Raw genomic sequence first — 18,922 nt, 5'->3', positions numbered from 1 at the left:
GAACTCGGAGCCTTCTTCCTGTCTCCTAGAAACGGAAAACAAATGAACAACAAACATACCCTGAGGTTTCAGCTACAACATGCAAGTTGGCTCTGGCTTAAACAGTTTGTCTTGATAGCCACCATTTTATAACACTGCGGCTTTTTATTTAGTGATTTTATTTACCTCATTAAATCCATGCGCATCATTTATTGTGAGTGTGTGTGTGTGTGTGTGTGCACATGCATGCATGTGTATCACGGTGCCTGTGTGAAGTTCAGAGGATAACTTGCAGGAGGTGTGTCCTCTCTTTTGGTGGTAAGAGTCCTGTGGGTCCTGAGGATTGAATTCAGGTCATTAGGCTTCCGAGCAGGCACCTTCAACTGCTGAGCTCCCTTTTTATTTGTTTATTTATTTATTTATTTATTTATTTGCCACTATTTTTAACTTTGGAAACAAAATTAAAACACTTTCAGGGGGCCGGGCGGTGGTGGCGCATGCCTTTAATCCCAGCACTCCGGAGGCAGAGCCAGGCGGATCTCTATGAGTTCGAGGCCAGCCTGGGCTACCAAGTGAGTCCCAGGAAAGGCGCTAGGCTACACAGAGAAACCCTGTCTCGAAAAACCAAAAAAAAAAAAAAAAAAAAAAAAAAAACACCACTTTCAGGGACTTGATAATTTTCCATTCAAAGAAAGTGAATATTCATTTATATGCTCTCACCAAAGGAACCAATTTTCTCTTCTTTTCCCCTTCACAGTCCCATAGGTCAAGGGTGGCTTCTTCCTTCCTGACCCATTCATTCATTCTCCTTCCTCCCCAGGAGAAAGCCGTAGAGTAGAGAGAAAGTGGGGAGGGACTCTTCCAGCATATTACTGATGTCACTGAGGAACCCTCTGGAAAGATAAGAACTAAGAGCCCTTTAAAGTACACACAAAGGGCTGGAAATGGTGGCCATACATTTGAACCCAGCATTTACAGTAGAAGGTGGTGAGTTTGAAGCCAGCCTGGTCTACACAGTAAATTTCAGGATAGCCAGGGTTACACAGTGAGACCCTGTCTCAATAAATAAATATATAATTTATTTTATTTTATGTACATTGGGGTTTTGTCTACGTGTATATCTGTGTGAGGGTGTCAGAAACCCTGGAACTGGAGTTACAGACAGTTGTGAGCTGCCATGTGGGTGCTGGGCATTGAACCCAGGTCTTCTGGAAGAGCAGCCAATGCTCTTAACTGCTGAGCCATCTCTCCAGCCCCATCAATACATAAATGGGAAAAAAAAAATACACACAAAAGAACACTGGATTTGATCCATCTCACTAACACTGGTTCTAAATGAGACACTGTGGGCTGAAGCAACAGATTTTCTCTGAATGTTCAAATGGGAGGTTTGAAGACTCTGTGGGTCTAGAATGAGTTTTGCTCCGGGCGTTCTGGGTAGTCGACCTCCTTTACATGCAGGCTCATGTAACTTTTCTAGATTGTCCAACCAATTACGGTGCTATCATCGACACACTGAACGTCCCCCAGAGGCTTATGTATTAGTTGTTCACTAGCCTATGGGGCTACTGGAAGTAGTAGACACTTGGGAGGTGGGGCCTCAGTGGAAGAAACTCGAGCTGCTAGGAGGTACCCGAGAAAGGGACACTGGTACTCCAGTCCCTTTCTCTCCTCTCTCCTCTCTCTCTTCTCTCTCTCCTCTCTCTCTTCTCTCTCTCTCTCTCTCTCTCTCTCTCTCTCTCTCTCTCTCTCTCTCTCTCTTCTCTCTCTCTCTCACTTCTCAGCTGCCGTGAGGTGAGCAGTCTCCTCAGCCATGACGTACTGTGTCACAGAGGGCTCCAGGCAACAAGGTTAAGGGACCATGATTGAACATTTTCTTTTCTTTTTGTTTTTGTTTTCCAGACAGGGTTTCTCTGTGTAGCCCTGGCTCTCCTGGGACTCGCTCTGTAGACCAGGCTGGCCTCAAACTCACAGAGATCCACCTGGATGGGGTATAACGAGTCACTGTGGGAATCTGAAGATGAGCACAAAACAGACCTAGTTGCCGTGGCTGAGCACAAGGTCGTGTCAGCTGTGAAGAAAGTGGAGGTCTGGGGCTAACTCTATAGAGATGGTTAGAGTAAATTACAAGCCCCATGTTTTCTTTAAAGATTCAGTGTCATAATGAGAAGCAGAGGAAGACTTCTGTGGGGAACAGCATCTATGCAAACTATGCTTTGAAACCCCCTGGCTATATTGAATTAAAGACCAAGACATTTAGAAAAGAGCGAATCTCCTCTTTTCCCACTCGCCTGTGTGGGATATGGTTTTTATTTGGGGAACATAGAGTGGTATAAAAGACACAGGAGTGAAGAATGAACAATCTCTTTTAACCCTCCAGGGGAATCCATGACTGCTACAATGAGTTTCTGTGTGCTGGTGCCAGTGAGCCAAATCCAAGACCAGTTCCCTTGGGAATATGCCTGGCTTTTTGCTGAGTCAAAATTTCAGGGCTGAAGGTGTAGCTCAGCATGTATGAAGCTCTGAACTCAATCCCTAGTACCTAAAACATCAACAAACAAACACACATAACAGATGAGCATCCAAACCCTTAAGCACAGCAACCCTATGTACCTTTCCATATTCCAGGAGAATTAGGTCTCGAGATCTGAAAAGTCAGGAGATTGGCTTCTTTGGCTTCTTTTAATTCCTGTCTTTTCTTTCTCTTCTTTTTTTTAAATTTAAATTTAAATTTTTGAGGCAGAGTCTTGTCATACAGGCTTGGCTGACTTGAAACTTCCTATGTAGCCTGAGCTGGCTTCAAACTCTCAAGAGATCCACCTGCCTCTGCCACCATGAATCCCAAGTGCTAGGATTAAAGGTACCATGGCTGGCTTGCTCTCAGCTCTGCCCAGTTCCAGCCACAGCACCTGCACATTAGGGCCTCAGACACCGGAAAGAACATACACACAGCCTCAAACTTGTTACGCAGCCAGAGACAACCTCCGATTGTGATTCTCCTGCCTGTATCTCCCTGGTGCTAAGGATTATAGGCATGAGCCACTCTGCCTGGGTTATGCAAAGCTGGGATTGAACCCAGGGCCTTGTGAACACTAGGCAAACTCTCTTACCAACTGAACTACATCCCCAGCCCAAACAAACATTTTTTTTCATGTCATTAGTTTATTTACAATCCTATCTAGCATAAGAATTCAAGAGTTGAATCCGTTTCTCATCGATTGCATTTCCTCAGCATTCCTCCTAGCTGTTAAAGAGATGAATGAAACATCCCCATTTCTTACGTAGTCACCTGGGAAGAAAGGAGCCACAGATCCAGATCTCTAAGTTCACAGTCGTGATAGCCAGTGACCGCCACCTGCTTTCCACCAGGACTTCCTCACAATGGCTGCCACAAGCACAGAGGTGGTGGACACTGGACATCCTGGCCTACCTGGTGCTGCTAGAAGCTCTCTAAGGGGTGCAGAAGTGGATGTGGAGGAAATGGCTGCAGCACCGTCTCCCTTCCTCACCACCTTGCTATCTGAATCACAGAAGGGAAGAGGAGAATTACAGACATATTTCTTACACCTTTTATTTCCAACCAGACAGACCACAAGCTCCTTGACTGCATGGGTCCACGCACCCACGCAATCCCCGAAGTTTCATTGAAGGAATAAGTTTGGAAATCAGTAAATCAGCTATGGACTCTATGTCACCCCCAACACACACACACACACACACACACACACACACACACACACACAACCACAACAACAACAACAACAACGTTAATAGCAACAGTCTGGACTACATTTTGACTCTTTTCTGTTTTGTCTTACACCACCCGTTAAGTTACTGTTGAGTAGTTAATTGGTACAGTCTGAGCTAGGCTTATTTATTTTTGAGACAGGGTCTCTCTATACAGCTTTGGCTGTTTTGGAGCTCACTAAGTAGACCAGGCTGCCCTCAAACTCACAGAGATCCACCTGCCTCTGACTCCTGAGTGCTGGGATTAAAGCCTAGCACCACCACACCTGGCCTCTAATTCACTAGATATCTCAAGTAGCCTTTGAATTCACCATCCTCCTGCTTCTCTGTCCCAAGTGCTGGGATTACCTTCCTGTGCCTGCACATCCACCCTGAAAGTGTCAGGCCATGTGGGATAGGTTGAACATGTCTGTGGATGAATTAAATGATCTCATGGGGATGTTCCTCTATTATGTCCCCATAAGCTCATCCAAAATGGAAAAGGCAGTTAAGTTCCTAATCTACTAACCTTTCCATCTCGACAAAGCACCCCTGTGCAGACTCAGTTGCCCCCCTTCCTGACCTAGAAGCTGTTGGGTGCAGGTGGCTGCCACTGTTCACTTTAACTAGAGAGGGTGCTACCAGCATGTGGCCAGGAAAAGGCAAAACTCAGAATCCCAGAGTGGCATGGAGTGAATGTCTATCACTGAAACACCTGCCATTGTAAACTAGAGGCCATCTGCACCCAAGTTGGGGCTTCTCCTTAACCATTTGGCTTCTTCTTTTCATTCTGTAGACTTTTGGGGTGAAGGAGGGGGAGAGTGGGGGAGAATGTGGGCCATCTTCCTACTTTAAAGCCACATGGATCTGTCATCATCACAAATCTGTATGAGGGGCTGGAGAGATGGCTCAGGGGTTAAGAGTGCTGACTCTTCTTCCAGAGGACCCGAGTTCAATTCCCAGCATCCACATGGCAGCTCACACCTGTCTGTAACTCCAGTTTCAGGGGACTCCGACACCCATGGCAAAAAACACAAATGCACATAAAAATAAAATAAAATATTTTAAAAAAATCTGTATGAGAATGTTCATGCATTGAAGAATGCATCTTTGTGGCAGGTTCTCCAATCTGTGGCCCGGAGGTCACTTCTCATATACGTACAGATCAGAGTGTTGAACATAAAGCATGCATGTTACATACAATTTGCTTTTCCTGGCTGTCACTTCCTGTGGTCGAGAATTAGTTTCAGGTTAGCCAGAACTTATAAAACAGACCACATGCTCTCTCTTTGTTTCTCTCTGTCTCTGGCCCCGTGTGTGTGTGTGTGTGTGTGTGTGTGTGTGTGTGTGTGTGTGTGTGTGTGTGTGTGTATGCTGGGATAGGAGAAAATCTTTTGAAGGTTCACTTTAAAAATAAGATGAGAACTAAAACTGGAAGTGGCCAGGATGCACCTGCAGCTCCCCATTTAGCCCCATTCACCCAGGGCTGGTGAATGGCGGGCCTCACAGAGGGCAGCTTTGTCCACCACCTACCAGCCGATGAGCTGCGCAGATTCAGCAGAGGCAGCCCTGGACAGAAACCCAGCGATCACGCCGATAGCTGGTTACAATAACGACCGTGCACAGCCTCTGTAACCAAACCGGAGAGCAGGCAGAGCTCACGTAGGGTTTCAGCAGCAGCCTCAAGTTCCCTGCCCAAACTCACAAGCCTTCTGTGGGGGGATGCTATCCATCCAGTACCCTGGATGCTACTGCCAGGTGAAATTAAAGTGGAATTAATCTGCCTCCTGCACATGCTGTTTATCTGTGTCTTTCGGATAAAGCCTGAAAATTCCACATAGAAGTTGTCCACAATTCAGGAGGCAAAGACAGAGATTATCAATGGCAACACACTGGTACTTTATCCTTGAGCCAGTGAAACCTGAGCCTGCTTCTGCCCCCCCCCCCCCACTGCATTCCTAGGGAGAAGGGCTCAGTTCCATCTGGTCGGTTCTTTCCCGGTTAGATAATCCCAGACGTATCCATGTAACATGCGAGCCCTGTCAAACAGCGCTGAGCCATCTCCCGGGGACAGCTGGTTCACACAAGGGCTGCATTGTCTGAGGAGAGCTGGTATCACTTTCCTTCAAGTGCTCGGGAGACTCTGTCAGCTGCCTTGGCTCAGAAAGAGCCTCGCCCACAGCAGACGGCCATTATTCTGTTATCTGGCCTCAAACCACTACAGACTGGGAGGGTTGAAGGCCCCAGTCAAGAATCAAAGTCTTTGTTCTGCCTCGATTTTTATCAGGGGAAGTAATAGCTCCACACACCCAAAGAATGTGTGGTCTGACTCTTCCAAAGTCGCTGGCTTGTTCTCTCTCTTCCCTGGGCTCCAGGTAACCTGGAAAGAGTTGTCCAGTCTGGGAACGCCAAAAAACTGTTTTGTAGAGAGGAGCCGTCAGAGTTACAATAACTGTTGACCAAATAAGCACTTAAAATGAGATGGGTCTCTCCTTCTCTAGTATAGATGACTCTTAACTACCCGCACCCCCAAACCTCGGCTTTGCTTCAAGTCATAATCCAGCAAACAAATTCCTTACCACACTCTCTTTCCTTCACTCCCCTCACCCCCTCCTTTCCTCTTCTCTTTCTCTCTCTCTCTCTCTCTCTGTTGTGGACTGTGGACATCTGTGTTTTGAACTCAGAAAAATGTCTTACATTCTTATGCACGTGATGACAGCGTCAGGGACTGTAGCCTTCTAGGCAGGTGTGCATGTTGTTAGGAATTTAATCTAAAGACTTGTATAGGACAGGCTAGCTGCCAGCCACTTACCTATACCCCAAGCTCACCTGTGGGGGTCAGAGGTCAACTTGTAGGCGTGGGTTCTCCCCTTTACCATGCGGTTTCTGGGACTGAATTTAGATTGTCCGGATTGGTGGCAAGCACCTTTGAGTGCTGAGCCATCTCATCCCTCCCGCCATTTTTAAATGTATAACGGGAGGCATTAAACCCATGCATCAAACATTTGAAATATTTAACAATTGGGATAACTCTGAACCCTGTTCCAAATCCCTACCCTATCTAAAAATCTAACCTAGCTGGTTGGTAAGATTTTAGACAAAAAACAAACAAACAAACAAAACAAACAAACAACCTTAACCTACAACCTGATCTGAACCCTAACTGTAACTCTAATCACAACCCAACACTCATCCTAACACTCTGACTAATCATAATCCTAACCCTGACCCTGACCTTAAACCTAACACTTTTTTGTTGTTGTTTTGTTTTGTTTTTGTTTTTCGAGACATGGTTTCTCGGTATAGCCCTGGCTGTCCTAGAACTCACCTGTAGACCAGGCTGGCCTCACACTTAGAGCCTGCCTCTGCCTCCCTAACCCTGAGTGCTAGGGTTAAAGGCATGTGCAACCAGCAAACTTACTTTTCATAACCCTGACCCTGATATAAACAAACAAACAAACAAACAAACAAATAAATGAAAACAAACAAGCAAACAAAAAGTTGGGATAATTTAGGGACTTCAGAGGAAAACTAGGCAAGTGTTGTGTTCAGAATTTCCCTTTCCCTCACTATGTATCTGTGAAGGATGGCTATAAACACAGGGTCTCCTGGGAAATTTTTACTAAACAGCCTTTATTTCCTCTTTTTGTTTTCAAGAAAAAGAACATATGAAATGTGTACCTTAACTAAAGTGTGGGGGTACTGGATTCCAAAAGACTTAACCCTGATCCCTGAAGAGATGTCTTCTTTGCATAGGAAGCAAAGAACACATCACATGACCTGGACAACCTAGAAGAAGCTGCTTGACTTGATTCTTTTTTTTATTTTTTAATTTTTTTTGCTATTCACGGATTAAAACAAACAAGAGTTGGTGGCTTAGAATTCAGCTCTTCTCTGAAAACTGGGGTTGACATGTTTTCCTTACTGCTCTTCTTTGAAAGAAGAGAAAGGAAAAAGAGAAAAAAGAAGAAAGGTTGAATCAGAGGATTTGGGACACAGACAGAGCCAGTCATCAGAATAGAGGGACAATTGCCAAGGAGCCAGGGGCAAATACGTGTGGCGAGCTTTCCTGAGGGTCTTGCCAAGCAACACACAGTGTCATTATCTTGTCAGCTGCTGCGTCTGTCCTGTCACACACTTCTGTGTTCTGTGACCTCAGACCAGACACCGCCAGAGAGCTGTCTGGAGGGCAAACAGAATGGTACCTGTCAAAGGCTCCGGTCCACGTTTGGGGGGTAAGGACCCAGCAGGTTCTCCTAGGGCTTCTTGCCACAGAAGGCTGGATTCCCACTAATGTAGATTTGCCTCATTTGAAATTGGCAACGCTTTGTCTTTAGAATTACCAGCTAACTTCAGAAATAGGGAATCCCAGCAGATTAAAGCATGGCTTGGGGCACGAGATAAATGGAGACACGTTCCAAGTGTTTGTGTGATGAAATTGTATCTTAGAAGCTGGACAGGAAATACAGGGCTCACCTAGCTATCCACCTGGTTCTCTCACCCCTGCCAAACCTATCCCCTAATCCAAGGAGGCCATATCACACAAGGGGACGATCCTTGACACTTTTATTGGAAAAATAACTGCTAGATACTTGCTGTGATCTGAATGTTCATACCCCTTCAAAATTCTATGTTGACACTCTGCACTGAAGAGGGAGCCTAGAAGAGATAATTAGGAGCCAGGTGGTAGTGTGGCATGCCTTTGATCCCAGCACTTGAGAGGCAGAGACAGGCTGATCTCTGAATTCAAGGTCAGTCTAGTATACAGAGTTCCAGGACAGCCACTGCTGTTATACAGAGAAATCTTGTCTCAAAAGAAAAGAAAGAAAGGAAGGAAGGAAGGAAGGAAGGAAGGAAGGAAGGAAGGAAGGAAGGAAGAGGAAGAAAGAAAGAGAGAGAGTGCCGGGCTGTGGTGGCGCACGCCTTTAATCCCAGCACTTGGGAGGCAGAGCCAGGCGGATCTCTGTGAGTTCGAGGCCAGCTTGGGCTACTAACTGAGTTCCAGGAAAGGAGCAAAGCTACACAGAGAAACCCTGTCTCGAAAAACCAAAAAAAAAAAAAAAAAAAAAAAAAAAAAGAGAGAGAGAGAAAGAAAGAAAGAAAGAAAGAAAGAAAGACAGAAAAAGATGATGATTAGGTCATGGGGGTGGGACTCTCATGAAGAAGGTTAGTGACTTCCTGAGGGAGCTTCTGTAACCTTTCTACCACCTGAGAATGCTTCAGGAAGGTTCCATGGGAGCAGCAGAAGGTGGGCCCCATCAGTGCCTTGATCTGAGACTCCCCAGCCCAGCCTGACCAGATGAAGGCTGTACTTACCAAGTACTTTTTACTTAAGTAGGAAGAAAGTTATTGCTAAGTTAAAACAAACAAACAAACAAACAAAAAACTGGGGTCTAGAAAGATGGCTCAGTGGTTAACCACATTGGCTGTTCTTGCAGAAGACCTGTTTGATTCCCAGCACCCACATGGTGGCTCACAACCAGTCCCAGGAGATTCAACCCCCTCTTCTGGCATCTGAGGGCACCAGGCATGCACATGGTACACAGACACACATGCAGACAAAACACCCATACATGTAAATAAATGAATTTTTAAAAAGTTTTATAGGATTAAATATTTCAAAGATTTAAATGTACACTTAATGATTCCATCTTCTATGGCAGAGAGGCTAGATATGTAAAGGAGAACAAGACAAGAATAACTTCTTGCCGGGCGGTGGTGGCGCACGCCTTTAATCCCAGCACTCGGGAGGCAGAGCCAGGCGGATCTCTGTGAGTTCGAGGCCAGCCTGGGCTACCAAGTGAGTTCCAGGAAAAGGCACAAAGCTACACAGAGAAACCCTGTCTCGAAAAACCAAAAAAAAAAAAAAAAAAAAAAAAAAAAAATTGCTGGGCTGTGGTGGTGCACACCTTTGATCCCCACAACTTGGGAGGCAGAGGCAGGCGGATCTCTGTGAGTCTAAGGCCAGCCTAGTCTACAAATCGAGTTCCAGGATAGCCAGGGCAACACAGAGAAACCTTGTCTCAAGAAACCAAAAACCAAAACCAAAAAAACTTCTTGATGGAAACTGTGGCACTTGCCTTTAATCCCAACATTCAGGAGGTAGAAGCAGTTGGATCTCTGTGAGTTCAAGGGCAGCCTGGGCTATATAGACACTGTCTCAAAAACCAAAAAAGAAAATGAAAAACTTCTAACTTTATGAAGCTTTCCTCCTGAAAATGAGAATGCAGACTATCACAAAATGAAGTTGGAAGGACCTGAGAGTGGTTAGGCATCCCCAAAGTCCCGGCAGCCACACCCAATGCATCCTAACAACAAACTCAGCTTGGAGCAAAAAATGGTCCAGCTGTTCCTTCAGAGGCACCACTTTGAAATGACCTAGAGTTTGATTCTCTTCCTTTCTTCCTTTCTCTTCCCTTTCTTTCACTTTTGGTTTTTGGTTTTTGGAGACAGGGTATCTCCGTGTAGTTTTGGTGCCTGTCCTGGAACCCACTCTGTACACCAGGCTGGCCTCAAACTCACAGAGATCCGCCTGCCTCTGCCTCCCAAGTGCTGGGATTAAAGGCGTGCGCCACCACCGCCCGGCTTTTTTTTTTTTTTTTTTTTTTTTTTTTTTAAAGATTTATTTATTTACTTATACAGCATGTATGACTGCAGGCCAGAAGAGGGCACCAGATCTCATTACAGATGGTAGTGAGCCACCATGTGGTTGCTGGGAATTGAACTCAGGACCTCTGGCCATTTTTGGTTATTTTTGAAGTTGTATTTTAATTACAATATTTCTCCCTTCCCTTTCTCCCTCTAAACCCTCCCATATATCTCTCCCTGCTCTCCTTCAAATTCATGGCTTCCTCTTTCTTTTTCTTTTTCTTTTTTTTTGGTTTTTTGAGACAGGGTTTCTCTGTGTAGCTTTGCTCCTTTCCTGGAACTCACTTGGTAGCCCAGGCTGGCCTTGAACTCACAGAGATCCACCTGGCTCTGCCTCCCGAGTGCTAGGATTAAAGGCGTGTGCCACCACCACCCGACAACAATGGCTTCCTTTTTCATCAATTGTTATTGCATGCACACATGTATATAAATATATGTTCCTAAATATAACCTGTTCAGTTCATATAATGTTACTTTCTTTGTGTAGGGTTAAGGTCTTGCGGGCTTTCTTTTCTTTCTCTTTTTTTTCTTTTATATTATTTTTAGAGAGAGAGTCCCACTGTTCTGTTGGAGCCTCCAGCTTGTTCCTACACGATCCAGAAAGCCCCACTCTTCTCTATCCAAGTCCAGCCTGCTCAGAGAGTCTCCACACAAAAGAAAGGCACCAAAGAGCCCGGTTCCAAATTCTTGTGGCTGTTGTAGTCCCAACCCTCAAGTTACGAGCTGTCCAAACCCCACCTAAGTGCTTAGCTTTTGACCATACTTGGACACAAACCGAGCTGTGGCAGACACATCATCACCCCTCACCTACAACCTATAAAATCTCCCTGCTTTAGTCCAGGGGCATGACTTTTCTGACCTCTATCTCTGGTACTGGAGTGTTGGTGGGAAGGAGGATCAACAGTTTAAGGCCATCTCAGATACAGTGAGTTAGAGGCTAGCCCAGGATATGAAAGACCCAATCTTAAAATAACAACAGCAACAAAGACCTCAGGAACGACCAAAACAAAACCACAGTTATTGGGAAACAAGAAACACAGGAGGTCAACACAGGACGGCAAACCTTATGCCAATTTCAGAATCCCCATAAACGTGTAAAGTGTGGCCCAGACTTAAGATAGTCTAGTACTTTTCCCTTGCCAACTTTTTTGTTTGTGTGCACTGAGGCAGAGTCTCTTGCAGCCCAGGCAGGTCTTGAACTCACTAAGTAGTTGAGAATGACCTTGAACGGACTCTCCAGCCTCCACCTTCCTAGTGCTGGGATTATAGGCCTGGGTGGCCACATTCTTTTTTCATTTTTTTTTCTTTTTTTGGATTTTTTTTTCAAAACAGGGTTTCTTTGTGCAGCCTTGGCTGTCCCGGAACTCACTCTGTAAACCAGGATGTCCTCAAAGTCACAGAGATCCACCTGCCTCTGCCTCCTGAGTGCTGGGATCAATGGCACGTACCACCACAGCTGGGCAAGATTGTCGATTTCCATTAGTGTACAGCTGAGTTAAGTTTGGCCTAAAGCTGCCTCCTACCTAGTGTTATGTTTACCCTAACGGATAGGGATAGTAACCTAACTGGATGTGTCAATAGACTGGTTAAAAAAAAAAAAAATTTCGTTTCAATCAATCAGAAGTGGCCAGAGGGGGGCTGGAGAGATGGTTCATCAGCCGAATGCACTTAATGCTTTTGCAGAGAACCCGGGTTTGGTTCCCGGCACCTGTTTGGAGGTTATCAATCATTCCTAACTCCAGTACCAGGGGGTCTGATGCTTTCTTCTGACCTCTATGGGTACCAGATATTCATGTGGTACACATGACATTCACAAAGGCAAAACATTCATACACATAAAAATTAATAAACAAGTCTTTAACATTTTTTAAAAATTTTATATACATTGGTGTTTTGCCTCTGTATGAGGGTGTCAGATCCCATGGAATAGGACCTACAGACAGTTGTGAGCTGTCATGTGGGTGCTGGGAATCGAATCCAAGTCTTTCCGAAGAGCAGCCAGGGCTCCCAACCGCTGAGCCATCTCTCCAGCCATAGATAAAGTCTTCAACAACAACAACAACAAAAAGACGGTTAGCTGGCCAAGCATGGTGGTACACACCTTTAATTCCATCCCCCAGGAGTCAGAAGCAGATGGATCACTGATCACTGTAAACTTGAGGACAACCTGGTCTACACATAAGTTCCAGGCCAGCCAGAGCCATGCAGTGAAGCCCTGTCTCAAAAGGAAAACAAAACAATCAAGTAAACTGGTCAGCTGCTCCTGCATGGTGGTGCATGCCTGTAACACCGTAACTTGGGAGGCTGACACACACCTATAATCCCGGCACTTGGGGGGTAGAAGGGGGAAGATCAAAAGTACAAAGTTAACTTTTGCTACTGAGCGCCACGCTAGCCTGGGTTATAAAAGACCCTGTCTCAAGAAACAAACCGGCTGAAAAATGCAATAAGCAGGTTTTCCATTGGCCTATACATTATTGTTATTTTAGTATTGTATGTTAATAAGACTAATAAAACTCTAAAGATTATAATTACCCAACACATACATATACACACACACACACACATTGTGATGGCTATTAGTATTAATTATCAACCTGACAAAATCTAGAATCATCAACAGGAAGATGAGCCTATATGTATGATTGAGAGATTACGTTAATTATGTTAACGGAGGTGGGAAGATCTGCCCACTGCGGATGGCATCATTCCCTAGGCAGGGGATCCGAGATGTACATGAGGAAAAAGCAAGCTGAGCACTAATATGCATATATTTATTATTGTTTTCTTTGGATTGGTGGGACATAATGTGACCAGCTGCTTCAAATTCCTGCCACTGTGACTTCCCCCTAAAATAGCAGACTGTGAGCTGAAAAAAGCCCTTTCTCCCTTAAATTGCTTTTGTTGTGGATTTTACTACAGGAACAGAAAAGAAACTAAGACATCCATGGACCTTGTGCTGGATAGTTTTATGTCAGCTTGACACGAGGTAAAGTACTCTGAGAGGAAGGAGCCTCAATTAAGAAAATGCCTTCATAAGATCATGCTGTAGGCAAGCCTGTAAGGCATTTTATGAATTAATGATTGATGGGGGCGGAGTGTCAGCCCATTGTGGGTGGTTCCATCCCTGGGCTGGTGGTTCTATAAGAAAGCAGACTGAACAAGCCTATGTGGAGCAAACCAGTAAGCAGCATCTTTCCATGGCCTCTTCATCAGCTCTTGCCTGCAGGTTTCTATCCTGTTTGAGCTGTCTTGAGTTCCTTCAATGGTAAAGAATGATGTGGAAGTGTAAACCAAATAAACCATTTCCTCACCAACTTGCTTTTGCTTGTGGTGTTTCACCATAGCAAAAGTAACCCTGACTAAGGCAGACCTTAAAACCAGTAATAATAATATAATAATAATATTAATAATAATAATAATAATAACAACAATAATTATTATTATTTGATTTGTTGAGACAGGGTTTCTCTGTATAGCCCTGGCTGTCCTGGAACTCCTTCTGTAGACCAGGCTAGCCTCAAACTCACAGAGATCCCCCTGCCTCTGGCTCCTGAGTGCTGGGATTTAAGATGTAGATCACTACCACCACCACCACCACCCAGCTAGTTGGAATTATTTTTAATTCCTTGGGATCAGACACATTTCAAGATCATCTTCGGGGAAGTGGGGATCCTGGGAGAGAGTGAGACCACTGCCATGCTGACCTTGAATGTGTTTCAGATAAAGAAGGAAGCTATAAGATCTTAGAGCTGGAGGGTGTGGCATCAGCTCAGTGGCTTTCTTTTTTATTGTGCAGTGTAGCAGTTTCTAGTCTTTCAATAGAATTGCCCAGCTCTCCCAGGAGTTTGGGTTTGGGGTGTATACACAAACTGAGCCAGCGGGAACGCAAACAGGAAAGCCTCCAAACACAAACCCGTGGGGCACGGCCCACAGCACAGTCACAGACATGAGTGGCGTCACTACTTACTGTCCTCGGGGAGGTTGTTTTCCCGCTCTTCTCTCTCCATCTGCTGGCACCAGCCTTCCATGCGGTCTCGCTCTGCCTGGAGAAGCTTCAGGAACCAGTGGCCATCCCGGTGGTACACAGACCTTTGAACAGCCTCCAGGGGGTCTTCTGTGATAGAGTCAATCCAGGGGTCCGGAGGAGGCAGGATGGAGGGGTCAAAATCCGTGTCAAAGTCATCGTCGGCTGCACAGGCATGGTAATGGTTTCCTGAACCCTGGATGCTGACGGTGGATGTGCTGGCATCCCGGGAGAACTGCCTGGCCATTGGGCCGGGACATGAATTGTCCTCTATGGATTCCAGAGAATTTTCCAGATTATCATGGAAGTCCAGGTCAGCCTGCACTGCGGTGGTCACACTGTTGGACCGAGTAAACCTGCGGAAGCTTGGGAGAGAAGAGAGATGAGGTTCAGTTCCCGGGTATTTATTGAAATGTAACTATATCCTGTTTGTGGATCTGAAAAGGAGTGTTGTCAAATTTTCTCAGTGTTTGGAGGCACAGTTGGGGGTGACCTTTGAGTTGAATATGCTGGTTGTCACAGGTCTAAATCTTTGTTAAATATGGAATAATAAATCATATGCAGAGTAATTGTATAGGTAGGACAAAACGTAGAGCTACTGAAGTCACTATGATGTCCAGTGTCTGACTTCTTCCCCAGATCTGGAGCGGCTTTCAGACGGCTACTGGAGAAGCAAAACGTTTCAATTAGATTTCTATGTAATTTGCTAAGAGATGGGGAGAAGAACGCAACCTAGGCTTGATCAAGACCGTCATAATTCCTGCATTTCCCCAGGCACAACTCTTAGGAAAGAAATTTCCTAAACGCTTGTTAGGTTTCCCTTAAAATTAAAACCTTGTTGCTTGGTAAGCATTCACCTGACAGTCCTGTAGGTCCATGTAATAACACGGTTCCAAGTCTTCGGGAGAAAGAATAACTTACAGTTCTAGAGTTCTCCATGACTACCCTCCCCTGTACGTTTGCTTTGCTTTCCCACAATTATCCATCAAAGGTGGCCAGACTTCTTATTAACAGGTTCAGTTTGGGCATCTCTCTCTCTCTCTTTCTCTCTCTCTCTCTTTATTTTTATTTTTTTATTTTGTTCTTCAAGACAGGGTTTCTTTGTGTAGCCTTGGCTGTCCTAGAACTTGCTTTGTAGACCGGGCTGGCCTGGAACTCATAGAGATCTGTGTGTCTCTACCTTCCAAGTGCTGGGATTAAAGGTGTGCTCCACCACTGCCTGGCTAGTTTGGGCATTTCTATATGGATATTCATGGGAACAAGTTTTGTTTTTTTTTTTTAAATTTTTCTGAGTATCTCTTGCTTACTCTTATAATGAATGTGGACTATCAGAGGGTTGTGATGGATTGAAGTATCAATTTCTCTATATCCCATCAACAACACCTCTTGTTCTCTAGTTGGTGTGTGTGTGTGTGTGTGTGTTTGCCTGTGTGTATACACACAAGAGTCTAGAGCAGTAGTTCTCAACCTGTGAGTTTGACCCTTTGGGAGGTCAAGTCACCCTTTCTCAGGGGTCACATATCAGATATTTACATTACAATTCCTAACAGTAGCAAAATTACAGTTATGAAGTAGCAACAAAAAGAATTTTATGGTTGGAGGTCACCACAACATGAGGTTAAAGGGTTGTAGCATTAGGAAGGTTGAGAACCACTCACTGGTCTAGAGGAAGACATTGGTTCTTCTGTTCTATCCATTTCCACCTTATTCCCTCGAGACAAGGTCTTTCACTGAACCTGGAGCTAGGCTAGTGGCCAAGAGGACCCAGTGAGCTTCTTATTTCTGTCCCCTACTGTGCTGGGGTTACAGGCAGGCATGTGGGTGTTGGGGATTTGAACCCAAGTCCTCGTGCTTAAGAATTATTAAAGAATTATTTATTTTTATTTTACATGAGTGTTTTGCCTGCATGTGTGTATGTATGTACATATGTATGTATGTATGTGCATTGCGCATATGCCTAGTGCCCTCAGAGGCCAGGAGAGGGTGTTGAGTCCTTTGGTACTAGACTTACAGATGACTGTGAGCCACCATGTGGGTATCAGGAGTCAAACTTGAGTCCTCTGCAAGGGCAGCCAGTGCTCTCAACCACTGGACCATCTCTCCAGCACCTTAGCTTTTTTTTTGTTTGTTTGTTTTTTTTGTTTTTTTTTTTTAAACTGAAGCCACTACAATGAGCATGACATGATACATTTCCTTGGGTGGCTTATAACTGTGCCACTTTGAGACTGTATGCCATTGATTTCCGATTAACGTTTCACATTCAACAGTACCAACCTAGAAGGACTGTGCATTAAGCAAAGTCTGGGTAGCATTAAATATCTCAGACTCTCACAGTTCTCTTGGATTACCCTGTGTAAGCCAATTAAAACTAATGCTTGTAGTGCATCAAAACAAACAAAGGCCCAAATGACATGGGGAAGCAGTCATGTGAATGAGTTAAATCAAGTAATCGAAAGGAGAAATGGTCATAGTCTCAAAAAAAAAAACCAAAACAACAACAACAACAACAACAAAAACCCCATGTTTTCCCCCTAGGGAATATATGTTAAAGAAAAGATGTCTGGAGGACTGCTCTGTGTTGATTATTAAGAGTAAACACAAGCCGGGCAGTGGTGGCGCACCCTTTAATCCCAGCACTCGGGAGGCAGAGCCAGGCGGATCTCTGTGAGTTCGAGGCCAGCCTGGGCTACAGAGTGAGTTTCAGGAAAGTCTCCAAAGCTACACAGAGAAACACTGTCTCAGGGAAAAAAAAGAAGGAGGAGGAGGAGGAGGAGGAGGAGGAGGAGGAGGAGGAGGAGGAGCAGTAGCAGCAGCAGCAGCAGCAGCAGCAGCAGCTAGCCTGGTCTACAGAGAGTGAGTTCTAGGACAGCCAAGTACTATACAAAAAAATCACCTCAAACAAACAAACAAAAGTAAAGACAGTCACCCACAGATCTTTAATCCCAGCAAGTGGAAGACAGAGACAGACAGTCATATACATCATGATCCAGGCCACTTACTTTAGTTCATCTCATCACTTACACTTTTAAGAAATTGCATGTAGCCCGGCATCATAGCACATGCCTCTAATCCCAGTGCTTTGGATCTCTGGTGACTTCAAGGCCAGCCTGGTCTACACAGAGAGCTCCAGAACAGCCAGAGGTACATGGTGAGACCCTTTTCAAACCACACCACCACTACCACACGCACACACCAAGAAAAGAACTCGCATCTGTTGACATGATCAGCTCTGGTTACTTCTGGAAACTGTTAATACTCCAAAGAGTCAAAGTGTGTGTGTGTGTGTGTGTGTGTGTGTGTGTGTGTAAGAGACTGTGTGTGAGTATGTGTGTGTGAGAAGAGTGTGTGTGTATGGGGGGCTGTTGTGTGTGGTGTGCAAGTTTGAAAGTCATGTTAAGAAGTCTCTTTGTTTTAACAAGGAAGGGCAGAAATTTCGGGTAAAATGCTCCTTCCAGCAAACACTGACTTCTTGGCTGTTTCTGTATTTCTTCCACTTTGTCCCTAAATGCTAAATGTCACTTCCTGATGCTGAGCTTTCTCTCCAGCTGTCTGAGTGTGACTTGGATGGCATTCATCACCACAGCTGACATTTTGGCTGTTCTATTAACTCGAAACTGCAGAAATCTTTAGGCATCTTTCCCCGAGACCTCCGATTGCCAGGGGATCGGATATCCAAATTTCCTAGTCCCCCTTGTGTTCCAGCAGCTCCACGGAGCAAACAGTGGCTGACTTTCCCCTGTTTTCAGCCACACGGGGAACTGTCCCACCAGCATTCCTAAGAGCCGTCTCCCGGCTGTGGGTTGGGTAATGTATCCACCTTCTTAAGAAAAATTACTTGGCAGTAGATTAGTAGAAGTTTGCAGTTTAGCCACCCAGAAAGAAATAAAAGTTAAGCGAAACGAAAATGGTTTGGGATTAAAAGCGGCGCCTTTGAACTCCAGCAATCCTGCACAAGCTGTGCTTTCTTGCCCCTTCAGTCCCACAGGCAAGTGCTCTCTTCCACTGGAGCCCTCAGAGGATGTCCTGCACCACAAAACTGCTCTGCATCTTTCAAGCGCAGAGGCCCTTGCGGGCGAAGGGCATGATCAGGCTGTGACTGTGTTAAAGTTGTGGATGCGAAGACAGGAAAGGGTCTGCTAAGATTAATCTCTGTGAATGGGGTAACCCTAAAGCTGGGCCTGAGCCGGCTGCTCCCAAACCCACACTTCCCAGTCTTGAAGCTCTCTTCCTTCCTGCGTGCCCTGCAGGCACAGTGTGTAATGATTACAGAGCTGAACAAGGCCAGCCAGTACTCAGGCCTAGGATGCAGAGAAGCAGTGAAGAGAGACTGGATCAACCAGGGCAGAGGACAAAGCCCTGTGTGTTCTGAAGAGTGAGCGACAAGTCCCCGACTAGCAGTCCCAGCCGGGGCCCTTGTGCCTGAGAAACAAGTGGGTGTTTCTGATTGAAGGACTTCCTACACCGTTGCCACGATGTTTCTCTATGGAACAGGTTACAAATGAACATACCGGTTCCTGTGCTACAGTTAAAAAAAAAAAAAAA

At 45.2% G+C, this 18,922-nt stretch overlaps 1 protein-coding gene across 1 annotated transcript in view; it reads right to left on the bottom strand.

Annotated features, from left to right (window-relative positions):
* The window catches only part of LOC131923647 (disks large-associated protein 1), a 53,988-nt gene that overhangs the window by 11,975 nt on the left and 23,091 nt on the right, over positions 1-18,922 (bottom strand). Inside the window, exon 3 of the mRNA XM_059278780.1 lies at positions 14,324-14,745. Coding sequence (XP_059134763.1) covers positions 14,324-14,745 — 422 coding nt within the window. The remainder of the gene's footprint in view (positions 1-14,323; positions 14,746-18,922) is intronic.

Source organism: Peromyscus eremicus, chromosome 13, assembly GCF_949786415.1.
Source record: "Peromyscus eremicus chromosome 13, PerEre_H2_v1, whole genome shotgun sequence".
NCBI lineage: Eukaryota > Metazoa > Chordata > Mammalia > Rodentia > Cricetidae > Peromyscus > Peromyscus eremicus.
The sequence above is the reverse complement of the archived record's forward strand: the minus strand, read 5'-3'. Positions and strand labels throughout refer to the sequence as shown.